At 32.2% G+C, this 16501-nt stretch overlaps 1 protein-coding gene across 1 annotated transcript; it reads left to right on the forward strand.

Annotated features, from left to right (window-relative positions):
• The first annotated feature begins 3618 nt into the window (after positions 1 to 3618).
• On the forward strand, positions 3619 to 6120 carry LOC112083014. The gene is made up of 10 exons (XM_024150733.1): positions 3619 to 3777; positions 3858 to 4125; positions 4230 to 4326; positions 4421 to 4545; positions 4707 to 4737; positions 4828 to 4912; positions 5047 to 5135; positions 5341 to 5464; positions 5539 to 5712; positions 5803 to 6120. The coding sequence occupies exons 1-10, from the start codon at positions 3619 to 3621 to the stop codon at positions 6118 to 6120; spliced, it is 1470 nt and encodes a 489-aa protein (XP_024006501.1).
• The last annotated feature ends 10381 nt before the right edge of the window (positions 6121 to 16501 follow it).

Below are 16501 nucleotides of genomic sequence, written 5' to 3' on the forward strand. Positions count from 1 at the left end.
ATCAAAAAAGTTTTTTTCAATGTGCATGACATCAAGATTGTGTCTGAGCAGATGATCTTTCCAATAAGGTAGTTGCCAAAAGATACTTTTCTTGTGCCAATTATGATGAACTCCATAACCTTCAGGCATATTTGCAGGAGTGTGCCAGTTTCCCCCATGAGTTACTGTTTCTTCTGCCCTCCAATGATCGATTTGCGCCTGTATATCAGCTCCTATTAAATTAACGGGTGGAGGGACATGTACACTTTTGTTCTTCATAAATAACCTCTTGTTCCTCCGATATGGATGGTTATCCGGCAAAAACCTCCGGTGACAATCAAACCAACAAGTTTTTCTACCATGTTTTAGCTGAAACGCATCAGTTCAATGAAGATAATAAGGACAAGATAGCCTCCCATGTGTAGTCCATCCTGATAGCATACCATAAGCGGGGAAATCGCTTATTGTCCACATAAGCACAGCCCGCATAGTAAAATTTTTCCTCGTAGAACAGTCATATGTACGAACGCCAGTATACCATAACTGATTCAACTCATGTATGAGTGGCTGAAGAAATACATCAAGAGCTCGCTTCGGATGATTTGGACCTGGAATCAAAATACTTAGGAAAAGAAATTCCCTTTGCATGCACAAATCTGGAGGAAGGTTATAAGGAGTTAGGATTACTGGCCATAATGAATATTGTCTACCAGACATACCAAATGGACTAAAACCATCAGTGCACAGACCAAGATAGACATTCCGTTTGAACTTAGCAAAATCTGGGTATACCATATTGTTTCCATGCCTTTGCATCTGATGGATGAACAACTTCTCCATCCACTTGTGTATGTTCCGCATGCCATCTCATTGATGCAGCTGTCCTTTCAGATTGATAAAGCCGTTTTAACCTATCAGTTATAGGGAGATACCACATACGTTGGTACGGTATCCTTTTACGCCTACCAGTTTGCGGCCTGTATCTTGGTTTTTGGCAAAATCGACATTCCTCCAGCTGATCATCATCTTTCCAAAAAATCATACAATTGTCAACACATACATCTATCATCTCAGAAGGTAGACCAAGACTAAAAATCAACTTCTGAATTTCATAGTATGTTCCCGCTGCCAAGTTATCCTCCGGTAGATACTCCTTCAGAAGATCAGCCCAATCATCCATGCAAACCTCAGCCAGGTTATGATCTGTTTTAATTGACATCATCCTAGCTGCCAACGATAATTTAGACAAGCCTTCTCTACATCCTTCGTAGATTGGCTGATTAGCATTGTCTAACAAATCATAAAATCGTTTGGCATCTACATTAGGTTCCTCAACAGCATTACCCGTATGCGTTTCATGAAATGCATCAGTCACCATTTCGTGCATCCTATCATGATCTACACTTTGGTCATATTGATACTGATTAGGCTGATGACCATAATTCGATTCATCAATATCAACAAGACTTTGATAATTACTACTACTACCATCATTCCCATGAGTATTACTGACATATCCTTCTCCATGTAGATACCAAACAAAATATTGCGGCATAAACCCTCTATTTAATAAATGCGTCCACACGGTTTTGGTTAGTGTATACCTCGTATTCTTGCATTTCAAACAAGGAAAAAACATCTTCCCACTATCTTTCGTTCTCTCCATATTTGTAGCCTGATACATAAATATTTCTAACCCGTTCTTGAACTCTTCTGTCAACGCCCCATCTGAAGCTTTACGCATATACATCCAACTTCTTAGCTCGTATATAGACATCTTGAAAATAAACTCACAATACTATCTCTTTTTATTGATTAGACAATAAAGGAGGTAGTCTCTTGTGTCACGTCTAGCCACGTGAATGGAGTAAATTAACCTTATAGTATTATTACTTCTTTTTTTCAAAGTAATATAACTCTTAATTCAGGTTTCCAGCAATGGACAACCCAATATATAAGGATTTACAACACTATACTAAAATTTAAGAGACCTACAATGGGTCTCCAAGCTGAAGATGCTCTTATGTTTGAATGATGATGTGTTGTGATTGAATGAAGGAATGAAGATCTATTTATAGGAAAATTTCGGGCTTTACAACGCTTTTACGACGACTTTTTACGACGGTTTTACATTCAACAATAATATTACGACGAGTTTACGACGATTTTGCGATTAAATTTTTCATCTACAATTGTTAGGTAAACATGTTTTAAATGTTTTTCACCTAACTTCTTTTTCGACGTAAAATCGTCGTAATATGTACATCGAAATGAAGTCGTCGTATATTCGTCGTAATTTTGCATCGAATTTACGATGATTTTACATTTACTAGCAAATCTCTCGTTATCGATGTATAATCGTCGTAATTCGTCGTAAATTGTACGTCGAGTTTACGACGATTTTGTTATACGACGGTTTTACGAAAGGTTTTAAAATTCGACGTAAGATCGTCGTAAACGCGTTGTAATGTTGCCACAATTTAAAAACCGTCGTAATGGGCCGTTGGAAAACGATTGTTTTCTTGTAGTGCTAATTACACACGGATAATGTTGCCACCAGCTATTCCTGAAGTAGTACGTCTCCGGGAGGCATTGGTGTCAACCGATCAATATTGATTTCTATTCCACGAATACATAAATCTTGGAATAACATCCTATGCATTTTTTTATATCGTGTAAAACTACATTGCAGTTTTTTAGTTTGTTATTTTCATTTTCTTCTCATATGAATTATCTTATATATCTCTGCGTGTGTACTTGATTTTTACAATATATTATAAAAATTGTTCATTTTATATTTAGACTAAATAATTATTCTTTCATGCAATATACTCCCTCCGTTTCATAATAAGTGTCATTCTGACACATTTGACACAGATTAAGAAATTAATAGAATATACAAATATACCCCTAATTAATATACTTTTATAACATTTAATTACAAAGATTATTATCTTTAAATGAGGGGTAAAACAGGAAATAAGAATAAAAAGTTACATTGAAAATGCAGAATGACACTCTTTTTGAAACAAAAAATGAAATCTAAAACGACACTTATTATGAAACGGAGGGAGTATTTTTTAAGAATTATAAATGTTATATACGGAGGATAAATTATACAAATGATAAACTGTAAAGATATTTTGATTGATCCCATTTTATCTAATTTATTATTACACTTAATTATTGATATGTATTATCGTTTTTGGTAACTTAAACACATCGTTTAGGAATAATTCCTTAAATTGTTTGTCTAAATTGCTAATTACTTATCTATTAAATATATTTTCTACTTTGTATATACAATTACTGTAATGTTTGCCATTTTTTAAATTGAATTTAACTTCATTATGTTAATTTTCCGTTAAAGTATATCTAAATCGATATTATCTGAGTATTATTTTTTTGTTTTATACAAAGAATTAGAAGATTTTATCGTTTTTAATATTTTATAATAAAAAAAATAGAAGATTTGATCGTCTTTACCTTTTGTTGCGATATATGTATATTCTAAAAAGCAGTAAAATATATATATATATATATATATATCATGTCTCCTACTATATATATAGATACCCATTCTTCGTCTTGGTCTCTCCCAATTTTTTCTCTTTGTTAAAATATCGTCTGGTCTAAACTATGTCAATTTTTAAAAGAAAATCAGCATCTAATGTTTTCGTTAGGGATTTACGTCCTGGCTCTGATAACTTTGTTATCAAAGTTAATATCCTCAAGATTTGGGATGGATTCAAAGGTAGAGGGCGGTGTTCACTTGAGATGGTCTTGGTTGATCAAGAGGTTAGTCCTATAATTTATGAATATCTCGGTTAGCCAATTATTTGTTGGTTAATTTTTTTTTATTGTCCTTTGGAACTTAGGGTGATAGGATACAAGCAACTGTTGAAAGGTTTTTCGCTAAATCTTTTCGTAAAGATTTGGTCGAGGGGAGATCGGTGCTTATCAATACTTTTAAGGTTGTTGAGTATAATTCTCAGTATCGAACTACACGAACACCTTTTAAGATAGTTTTCTATGCAACTACGACTGTCTCTGTATGCTTGGATTTTCCTCAAGAGGTTTCTGAAAAATATATGAAAAGTTTTCCAGATATTTTATCAACTGATTTGGACAATGGCTATTTGATCGGTAACATATCTAAACTGAGACGCATATTTTCTTTTTAATATTTTTTATGACACGGTAATTGTTTTGGTTCTTTCGTTTCGTGTTATTTTATTACAAACTCTAAGACGTGGTCGGACAAATCGTAAGAGTTGGTCATGTTGAGGACGTTATGGCTCAAGGAAAAAGGCGTTCTAGACTTAAGATTTATCTTAGGGATGAGAGGTAACATACTTAGTTCTAATTTAATAATTTATTTTATTTTGTGTTATTTTTTAGTTATATGATTTAACTCATGATCATGTATTAATTATAACAGCGATCTACAATTACCATGTACTCTTTGGGCTGATAACGCAAAAGAAGTTGCTGATTATGTTAAACGTAATTGCGCATCCGTCGTTGTGGTTATTATAAGGCTTGCGTGTATCAAAAACTATCGAGGTATATTACTTAATGATTTATACTGATTCAATTTTAGTGACGATTATGAACAGTTTTATCATAGATTATATGTATTTCTGATACACCGATTTATTTACACTTTTTAGGTGAGATGAGCGTCTCAAATGCTTTTAATACAACATAGATTTTGTTTGATCCAGTGTGTCCTCTTGTGGCGAAATTCCGATCTGAGTAAGAATCTATTCAATGGAATTACAGTACGGTTTTATTTGTACATATGTTCGTTCTACTATAATTAGTTTCTGTATTTTTTCCGTTTAGGTTGCCTCAAGATAAGTATATTCTCATTCCTAACGAAGATGATTCGGGTGTAGATTCTAAAGATTCATTAAACAATGAATTTTTGGTAAATAATATTAGGCGAAAGTTAAGTTCTATACATTCGATCGATACGGTATGTGAATATGCGATACTCTATCATTTATGTTTATAAAAAAATTTTGTATATCGGTGGTTGTCGTTGCTTTTTCGAATAAGCAGGTTGGTAAGTATGTGACATTGGCGACTATACGCTCTGTTGCCAATAGTAATTCGTGGTATTTCATAGCATGCAAGAAGTGTGAAAAAAGGTTCATCCTATACCCGAGAGAGACCATGCTCCTTCGCCGCCGTCTTGGAAATGCATTAATTGCAATAGTAATGTTTATGAGTCTGAAGTTGTTGCTAGGTAGTCAATCTCTATTCTTTGAATTCGGCGTCCACATACTTTTATAATCATTACGTCGTATATTTTTTTATATTTATAAAACTAATTGTCTAATTATTCTTTTATAGTTTCTTTCTGTTGTTGAACGTGGACGATGGTTTTGGAGGGACGACAGTCTTTGTCGTGTTCGACAAAATTGCTCAAAAATTGTTTAAGAAGACTGCCGAGGAAGTTTTCGAAGAGTCTGTTGGGGTACACCTATCGTTTTATTTGATAAGCGTTATGATTATATACCTCAATTAAAATATTTCTAATATATTTTGTAGGATAATTCGTCTGGACTGCCTCAATCACTGCGTGATCTAGAAGGAAAAGAGTTCCTTTTTAAGGTTGTTGTAACTGAAGATAATGTCAAAAAGGTTAAGAATTCGTTTTCGGTTGACCAGTTTACATCTGATGACTATATGATTCAGACGTTCTGTAGTCAGGTCTATTCTGAGGTATGCTTTCGATTCTTATTTTGTCTGGATATTTGGATATATAACTATGCATAACGGATTATTTATTTGATATGCTATTTTTTTTTTAAGCCTCCGTTTTTGGAAACCTTCGTCGATGAAGATAGAGGATCATATGTTGAGAAAACTCTGCCTGCCTGTTCTAAAAGTGATTGTGATGATCCTCATGTCAGTGTTGATGTAAATGCAGAAGTTTCTATCGAGAAGATTGTACCTGCATCTTCTAAAAGTGACAGTGATGCTCCTAATGACATTGTTAAACAAAATACAAATGTTACTCTCGAGAAGACAGCTCCTGTGAGTTCTAAAAGAGATCGTGAGGATCCTGACGTCATTCCTACTCCTGTCAAAACATCTGGATCTAGAAGGAAGAAGAATTCTATGTCATAGGATGTTTAGTGATAATGAGTTCGCTATTATATTATCTTAAATTTTATGTTTCGAGTTTTGGTAGAACCTTTTTTATTGAGAATATTAATGATTTAGATTTTATGCTTACTTAATTTTTATTTAATTTGAAAGAGTTCAATTTGAAAGAGTTGTTTTGAAAGAGTTCAATTTGAAAGAGTTGTTCTTTATTTTCTAAAAATGATTTATTTCTATTCAATTTTATGTTTACAATCGTCGCGTGTATCGCATATTCACATCTTGTCAGTAAATCATTTTTTATCGCATTTTTTTTATTATGCTTATCAAGTTTGATGTTATGTCGATAATTCGTTTATTATTCTCTTAGATATGATACTGGGGTCAATAGACCTTTTAAAGCGTTGTTTTGGGATTTAGGTTTATCCTTGAACACATATACGTAACGTCCTGGAAACTGTTGTGACTCTGAAAACTGATTTTAATGCGACCCGATTCATATAAATCTAAACTCTGTCCGTTTTTTTTTGTTATAATTATCAAAATTAATAAAATGTATATATATCACGATATAGTTAAATAAATATCGTGATATATATATTACGATCATAATATTTGTACGAATAAGTATCCAGTATATGTAGCAAATGAATTATATATTCAGTTTTAATGATTCTCGAAGATTCTAGAGAAAATTTATTCTGTTGTATTTACGTGTGCGTATATTTATGAAATAAAAAAAAAATGTCAAATATTTATGAAATAAAACAAAAATGTCAAATTTCCAATAGAAAAAAATGTCAAAATTATAATAAAACCCTAGAATACTCGGTTATATATAGATGTAGTGTCATATCGTGGGTTATTCTATTCTTTGCTGCGTACTTTTTCTTTATACCTCTATAATGAACTCATCAGGTGCGATATATACTATACATCCAACTTGATATCGTATACTATACATCGTTTTGTGTTTATTAAGTTCTGCTTTCATATTTATATTGGTTTGTAACTTAGATCTAATTATGTTTCGTAGGTGCAAATACACGTAGCAGTGTTCGTCTAAACGTGTTGCCTTTCCATCTTCCTGAATCTGAGATTGTGATGACTGATGAAGGCAAAAATCTTGGTTCTAATCGAACATCTAAATTCACGGCTTGGATGAACTGCAACAAAGAATACCCGGAAGCTAGGATGCTTACGTATTCAGAAATTCCAAGTCAATTTGTTTGGGATCGTAAGCAAAAGTTATGGAGACGACGTGTCATTGGTGACCCTGGAGTCAGTGTTATAGCAGATTGTTCGGATGGATCTGACGAGGCTTATTATCTCAGGATTTTGTTGGCTGTTATAAAGGGCCTATGTTCTTATGAGGATATTAAGATTGTTGCTGGTATCGTGTATCCTACCTTCAAGGATGCATGTCATGCGATGGGACTAGCCAATTTATAAATTTCATAAGTTAAGCATTAGGATTTTAAGTTATTTATTTTTATTTTTTATTTAATTTTATATTTTTATATGGCATATTACGATTACTAAAATGTTTTCGTTATAATTAATAAAATTACTAGGGTTTATTTTAATGTTGTATTTTTTTATCAAAAAGTCTCCTATAGTTTACTGTCATAAGAAAAAGTAAAACATGGATTTCGAGTTAGAATGATGTTATATTTATACTGTTTATGAATTGATGTTTTTCTTTTCTTTCGTCTCACGGATCAACCCTAGCTTATATACATATATATATTACAGAATTTTAATAGTAAATTTTGACATTATTCCTTAAATGTTCAATATAAATTTATTTTTGGAATATTTCCAACGAATATACCATCATTTGATCCATTGTAACTCCGAAGGGAAATTTACCTTATCATAAAATAATAAAATAAATTTTTATGTGAAAATGGATCTTATATATATTTATCGTATTTTTTATTAATAAAAAATAGTTAATTTTAGTTAGAAATTGTCATTTAATTTTGTTAGTTTTGACGAATCGTTGCTTAAGTATATAAACCCGCCTTTAAAAGCATAACCATCATTTCTAAAGTATTTTAAACACGCGTTTTAAAACATAACCGTTCATTGTCTCCGTCTTATAAAAAGAAACGTTCATTTTTATTATCTTTCATCTCCAAACTAAATAAAAACAAAGAATGTCTCCATGTAATAGAGTTTCTGAACTTCAGAAGACAAACAGCGGGCAACGTATTTGTGTCCAAGTAGTTAAAATTATTATGATTTTACTCTCATTGGTTGTCCTAATCGGATGTTAGTCATCGCTGATGAATTTGTAAGTTTATGAGATTTTAAAAGATTATCCCTGTTCATGTTTTGGAAATGTAATCATTTATTGATTCTTTTTTTACTAAAACTGTGTAGGACAATCGCATCCTGTGTACCATGCCATTTGAAATACTTGACAATTCGAGGATGTGTTGCTCGAAGGAGAGTGGTATTTTCTTGGTAATTTTGCAGTTACCGACAGATTACCACATCCAAGTATATCATCAAACAACTGTCATATACGTATCAATGAGGATACAGTCACTGAGAAAACCGATCCGAAGTCTTCCAGAGAAATATACTCTTTCTGTCCATTCATAGAACAGAACGATATCTTGGTAAGTATCTTACATGCATGTTATTATCTTGGTTTATCTCATTAACTGAGAAATGAATTTTTTTCTAACTTAGTTGTTTGATTTTGCAGTTGATCTTCTCGGGGTTGTCACTTTTGTTCAGAAACTTCAAAGAGGAGTTCATATGTCCGATACATCGGATACACCCACAGAACGTCCACTTATTCGTTTTGTACTCGAAGATCTCGGGTAAGTACAACTTATCCTCAGAATATCTTGTGTCAGACTTGGGTTTCTTGATATATTAAAATATGTTATTTATCTTCTATGTTGGTGTAAATATATACAGTGGGAATTCCTTGAAATGTATTGCTTGGGATAACTTGGCAATAAAATTTGAAGAACTTTGGACGAATCGTGATAGGTCTTCAAGGCATATTATTGTATTGCGATTTTTCTCTTTCAATAGGTGGAGAGGTACGTAAATATTAACTATTAATAGCTATTCAATACGGAAATTAATCAGAAGTTTAACAAATTTATTGTTTCCACATGCATACTGAATATGTATATGTAATTAGATGAGTGGATAGTTGAATCGGAAAGATTCATATCTGATATTCTCGAAGATCCTCCTACTCTAGAAGTGGCAATAGCAAAGATGAGGTATGTAAATTCCATCTTTGATGTTATATCCTGTATATGTATTCTATTGACATCTATTTTATGATTTTATAATATTGTCATATTGTTCCAGGCTTGAAACTTCAGTTGATTTTACCCCTTTGGATGATGGATATGAAGATCAGTATCCGTAGGAGATATTAAATATTTATTTTGTTTTTTATAGGTTGTGTACTTGAACAACATAGCTATTTTTTATTTTTATTGTAATAAATAAATGATTCAATATCTATAAACTTCACCTGTTTCGCAAAGCATCTCATTTTAGCGTATTGTTTTTGATTTACAAAGAGTGTCACTTTTTGTTTTCAATGCAAAATTGTGTTCATAGTCCATTGATACCGTTGTTGATTTAAAAGTATTATAATATTTTACTAGGAAAATAAATATGCATATATATAATAAACATATATTTTAGAAATTGAAGAAAGTAATGTATACGAAAATAATAATATGAGGAGAATTTTGATATAGTACCATCGTTTATTGAGTCAAATGAGGAAAACATAAATAAAAAAGAAAACCAAACATACGAAAAAAGAAACTATTCAAAAACTTAATATAACACCATCGTCTGATTCCGTGATTGTGATCCGCATTCTCTCGACTTCGGATAGGTTAGGGTTTAGTAAAATTTCGGTACAATCGTATGCAGTTATCGCTGCTCAACCATGTGCAAATTTGAACAGTTGCACGAAACATATAACACAAATGTTAATTTTGTGTTCTTTCCGTGATAAAGCAGTCATCAGGTCCAGTGCATAGTCGTTCCGTAATAACACTTGCAATCTAGCATCTCTGTTGGGCATATAATAATCATATAATGTAGTAAAAATTGATAATTACATTGATTGCAATTGAGAAACATATTTTAAAAACTTACGATATGTTACGGAGTTCCATGTAAACATTACCCCACTTTCTTTGGCTCTTGGAGGATTTGTGACTAAATGTTCCAATCACTGCGACGTGTCTAATTATATCTAATAAAAAGATTAGTTAGTCATTGAGAAATTTATAGATATAAAATAGCATATATTTTTTGTTATTATTTATTAATTTAATTAAAGTCATACCAATGAAAAACAATGGGTCTCGGAGATTGTTGTGTATGTTACCAAATTCGACGATACTTAGGTAGTTGTTGTTATCATAGAAAGTGATCTTTGAAAAATAAGTTAGAGAATTCCATATTATTTTATAATTGTGCAACGTCGGCTTCAAGTCTCCGATGACAGGGACTACACCAAAACGGTACAAAATAATTGAATCTCCTTGCTTCACTTATGATGTAAAACTGTTATAAACCCTTTTGATATTGATCCATGTATTTTATCACCCTAAAAATCAAAAATATGTATATCAGAGACGTGATATGCACGAAAAATATAAAGTCACCGGAATACCGTTTTATCAACCAACACCAAATCTAAAGTGTTATCAGGTTCACCGATGTGCTCGAACATACGCAGTATTTTCACAAAAACAATTACGCATTAATTTTATATGGAAAACAAAAATAAACACACACTTGTCTTATGGTAGAAGAGTGACGACCAAGTCGACTCGATAGAGTAACAAAGGAAATTATGAAAATTTCAACATATGGTCTAAACACATACCAAATTTTTTAATTTTTTTTATCTTAAATGGAGGACTTATAGAAAATTAATTTATTTTTGTTAAAGACACTTGTCAGTTCTCCAATATTCAGTAACTCCAAAATTCTCCTATGAATAGTTTCTATAGTTTCACGATAATTAATACAATTTGAATTTAAATTCAAATAGAAAGATGTTTAACTTGTAAATCTAGATGTAAAAATATAATTCTGGTTATTTTGTGAAACATATTATCCTACTAATATTTCTGATCCAAGAATTCAATTAAAGTATGATGTAAGCGAATATTTAAGATCAAAAAATTCACTTACAACATATTTAACAAGTTGTTCAACTGCATAAATAAAGTGGTTGGAAAGACCGCCACCCCGTTTTAAAATTCCCAAAATCAAAATAAAATAAAATTATGAATTAGTTAGTATGGTTGTTCATTATAATACTCATATTATAGTAAGTTTATAATATTTTCATTTTTCTTATTTTTTCAAGTTTAGTTTGCTCCCCAAGTATTTGTATATTTATACATTATTCGTGGAATAGGACATCAATTTCCTTATTTTCTTAGCTCTCTCTTTTATTCGCTATACGTTATCCACATGATAGTCTCTCTATCTATTTATTCTTACACCAAAAATATAAATATTTAATTTCTGTTTATGGATATATTATTCAGATCTGGATATTTTCATTCTGATTTGATTAAGATAAGGGGAATAAATTCTTACGGTAGCTCATGGAAGATTATGGGATTGAGATGGGTGTCCTTCAGACAAGGTATTGCTTCAAAAAGTAACAACTTCAAGGGAGTAACAAAGCCAGGAAATATCCAAGAATCCGTTTCGACGACCCCATTGAAGTGCCTCAATGTATGTTCAATTTCCTTTAGATTCGCATCAAATGAATTCCTCCCCCAAGGAAATGTTCAACACCCATCTAGATCTTCTACCATCCTCTAGAATAAAGGGTCTACCGAGGGAGGTCCCTTCCCAGTCTTAGATGATGTAGTGCCTATAAAACCTAAAAAGTAGTCGTCATATATAACTCGGTAATGCTAATACATCGTTTTTATATATAACGATGCAAATTGCTCACCTCCGATATATTCCTAATACCAATTGGAAAATTGTTATAATTATAATAATATATTATAATAGATCCCTAATACAAATCGGAAACGGTATCTCTGTGATCATGATAAAATTTCTATCAAGGTCGTATGTTATCCTAAAAATGTAAAATAAGCATTAAGGTATCTCAAAAATGTAAAATATTCGATATATCCTTTTATTTTAAATTGTATAAATAAGAAACAAAAGTTTGGTTTAAGTATTGTCTCTGCTATGTTTATTTAAGCTACCTTTGGACGTAATCGTTGTAATTGTTTTGAGGCTCTGGGTTTGCGTTTAACCTAAATGGCTTATTTACTATCTATCACCGCCGTATATAAAAAATATGATCAAAATCTGTTTGGAATTTCCGAACTCAATCCTACCAAGCATATATGGAAGACTAAGTTGAAAGTCTTACATAAATTTAAAAGATTTCCTGAATGTGACCGAACGTTAGACTTTATAATGGGGGATTGGAAGGTATAACACATCAATTTCATAATTATATTTTAGTTTTTGTAATGATAAATGTCTGAATGTTTGATTCCATACTTCTCAGGGACAGAAGATTTACGATTGAATTTTATGATAAGTATTCGAGGATATGTAACGAGGGAGATTGGGTTCTTCTAATAAATTTTAATCTATTGCCTCTTACTGGTGAATTTAAGCCAAGTACACATCCTTATATGATCCAACTTACCAGTGATACAACATGTGCAAGCTCTTATACTTTAGATATCAATGGTTATTTTTTTTTCGTTGTTTTCGAAGATATTATGAATGGGACTATTGATTTTAACTACTGTGTGGGTGAGTATTCTGTGTATTTTTCATTACCGATTTGTCATGCAATTACTATATTGATTATTTGATATTCATTTTTTTTTAAAACAGATTTAATCGGTAAGGTTGTCAACGTTGGAAAATCTCACGATTGAATTGGATCCTTAGGATACTCTAGACAGCCTATAATAAGATTCGATCTCGAAAACGAAAGGTAATCTATTTTATGTTAATAGAATTTAAAAAACGAATTTTTAAGTTTAACTCAGACTGATATTTGTTTGATGGGAAACTTTAGGAACTGACGTTTATCATGTTTTTTGAAAGGTGATTATGCCGAAACTTTTCTTCGTGAGTTGGGTGGATGTAAACAAGATGTCATTATTTGCATCATTCGTTTTGCGAAGATAATTGTTCGACGAGGTATATATATTTTTTTTGATATGAGATGGTTATAAAGTATATGCGATAAATATGATTTGATTTTCGTTTGTTCGATAATACAGGGTGTTTCTTGGCAACTACGTCGTATGATTGCACACAAGTTATTCTAAATTCGCCATGCTTCGAGGTCTATCAGTTTCGAGAGTTGATATCCAGCCATTAGACCCTGATGTTACGAGTTCCGTGCTAATGTTTTTGGAATTATTTTATATCAATTTTTATTTTTAGGTTTTGTGTTTTGTGTTAAACATCGTATGTAATTTGAATAAAATTTGACTTTGGACGCAGTGTATGAAAATAAGATTTTTTAATTATTATTTTCATGTATGGATTTCGATGTTCATAGTTATCCCCAAAACGCCTGCGTAACGAATTGTAGTATAATTGTCCACGAAAAAAAAAATGTGATATAATTTATTGAGATGATATGTTAAATAACCATATTTTTGGGAGAATATTCAATTTCTAAGAAATATAACGATAGTCTTTTCAGTTTTCGTAAAAACATTAGGATAATATATTCGTTGTAATGTAGAGGTATATATTTAGGATTAACTCTGCATATTTGGAGTAATAAATAATTATTTATAGATTCGCGTTATTGTAATGTAAAAGTATTTCAATAATATTTTAACATTATCACGAAAAATGTAAATTTTCAGAATGGTCCTCGTTACAGCTGCTCATTTGATGTCTTCTTGAGAGGTAAATCTTTTCTTTTTACACCAATTATGTGTATTATGTTAACTAACACATTTGATACAAAATTTGTGTGTTTTGTTCTTAGGTGAGGAGATCATATCAAGAGGTCAGCGTATACATGACCCAGAGCTCTTGGAGAAACACGCAAAGGAATGTGGTATTGATGTCGAGACAGAATCCATGTCTACATAAATCGATTCATTCAGGTACATTACACAAACTGGACCAGTTCGGTTTGTTACTAAATGGTTATATCTCCAAGCTTGTTCTTTAAGTGATCATGACTACAAATAATGTTTATAGGTACGGTGAACCTCCACATGGTGGATTCGAAATGGGACTGGAGCGAATGGTCCAGTTTTTCTGTGGACTGGACAACATCCGCAAAACATCAATGTTTCCTTGTTACCCTAACAGGCTCGCACCCTAACATGTTATGCTATTTTTGGTGTATATAATATGGTTTTAAAAATCTGTACGTAAACTTAAGACTACTTACAATGGTCCGTTGATATTTCTTTGGTGCTGCAAAGGATGTTGTAAACAAAAAAAGGAGGTGATGTTGCAAAAGCTGAGTTGAAAAACTTCAACAGTCTGAATTTGATATACGAGCGATGAGATGTGGAGAGTATTAATTGGATGCTTTGATTTCTGATTTTTTTCTCATCTCAATTATTCAACATCAATTATTTCATAAATATATATATATATATATATATATATATATATTTTATACCAAAATTCATCATTTTTCATACTCTATAACTAGACACTAGTTTTATTTGATTTGGACAGAGAAAGAAAAACATCGTTTTACTATCATTTCTCTATTAGCCTCCAATAAACTTTTGTTTTAGCTTTAAACATCGTTTTAGTAACATGAATCCCAACAATAACTCTTTTAACACCCAAAATTCTTCTAATTACCTTTTTAACTACCTAAATTTCAACAATTATCATTTTCAAAATCAAACTTCTAACCAACCCTAACATATACCTAACTATGGCTATCCACCAAATTTTTACATGTCGTCGGCTGTTCCAAACTATCCTCCATATTATAGACCAATGATGCCAAACTCATCTCAAGCACCTCCTTATTCTTCTACTCCAACCAAATTTCCCAAATTTTCTACACAAATGACTCATGGTGGTATGAGCGGTGCTCATGAAGCCACTCCAGATGCAGATGATGCTACTCCTTCTCGCCGGAGAAGCCCCAAATGGACCAGTGAGGAAAATTTGGTGCTATTGATGGGTGGATCAAATAAGGAACGAACAGCGTTGTTGGCAGAAGCCAAAAAGGTGATTCATATTGGGGTAAAATTGCAGAGTACTGTAATGAGCATTGCTCATTTGATCCTCCGTGTGATGGAAACTCATGGAGAAATCATTACAACTACGTGAACAAAATATTAGCCAAATGGGTTGGTGGTTAAATAACGCTAAACGTATGCAACAAAGCGGGTGGGCAGAACATGATGTACTGGAAAAAGTGCATGAACTATATTCAAGTGCTGGAAATGGAAGTTTCAATTTAATGAAGGAATGACTTGCTGTCCGTGATCAACCACGTCATAATAGTCAGGTAGGAGGAAATACTGGCTCTGGAAGCAGTGGATCTAAAAAAGCCCACAAGAGTGATGCTAGTGACTCCAACTCGGTATGTATTATCGCTTGTCCAATAGGGAGAGATGCAGCTAAGAAAAGGGCTAAAAAGAAAGGTAAAGGTGCAGCCTTAGAAGCGGTCAACAAAGAATGGAATGAATTCAAACAATGCAAGACGCAAGAGTTGGAGCGATTAAACAAAATAGCCTTACTTGCAAGAGGAGGCAAACCAAAGGCAAAAGAAGACAAACCAATTAATGAGAGAAAATACTCAGGCTAAGAAGATGAAGATGTGGCCCAAGCTAAGTAAATTGGAGCATCTCGATGACCAGAGCAAATAGCTGTTGCAGAAGTTAAGCTACAAATTATTTGGAAAGTAATTGTTGTTACAAGTGGCTGTCTGTATCATGTCACTCCATGATGTAATAATGTTTGTCACTTTCTTCTTTATTAATGTTTGTTTGTCTATTTCTCCTATGTTTGTCACTTTCTCCTTAAATAATGTTTGTTTGTCATTTTCTTCTTAAAAGAATGGTTGCTTGTCATTTTATGTTTATGTCATGTTATGCTTTAATAATGGGATAATCTTATCATCTTATCCTCCAACCACTCAATCCATTGTTTCCTTTTTCTTATAAATGGAGAGTCATTCATCCATTGATGTACCAATGATAACACCGTATTTTGACCATCTTTATGGATCGTTTTGAAATACTTTTTCTATGTTTTTAATTACTTTTAAGTACTTTTATTACGTTTTTCTAGTATTTGTAGTTCCAAGACACTTTTCAGGTAATTTTGGGAAAAGCTTAACAAAATGGATAGAAAACCAGATTTCAGCTCAGAGTCAAACCGTCAGAAG

This window comes from Eutrema salsugineum, unplaced genomic scaffold, assembly GCF_000478725.1.
Source record: "Eutrema salsugineum unplaced genomic scaffold, Eutsalg1_0 scaffold_7, whole genome shotgun sequence".
NCBI lineage: Eukaryota > Viridiplantae > Streptophyta > Magnoliopsida > Brassicales > Brassicaceae > Eutrema > Eutrema salsugineum.

Excerpts from the sequence above, each read along its gene's own strand:
- LOC112083014 (XM_024150733.1), top strand. The coding sequence starts at position 3,619 with ATGTCAATTTTTAAAAGAAAATCAGCATCTAATGTTTTCGTTAGGGAT. Across the intron at positions 4,327-4,420 it reads ATTTATCTTAGGGATGAGAG|CGATCTACAATTACCATGTA; the intron begins GTAACATACTTA and ends TAATTATAACAG. Across the intron at positions 4,546-4,706 it reads GTGTATCAAAAACTATCGAG|TGTGTCCTCTTGTGGCGAAA; the intron begins GTATATTACTTA and ends TGTTTGATCCAG.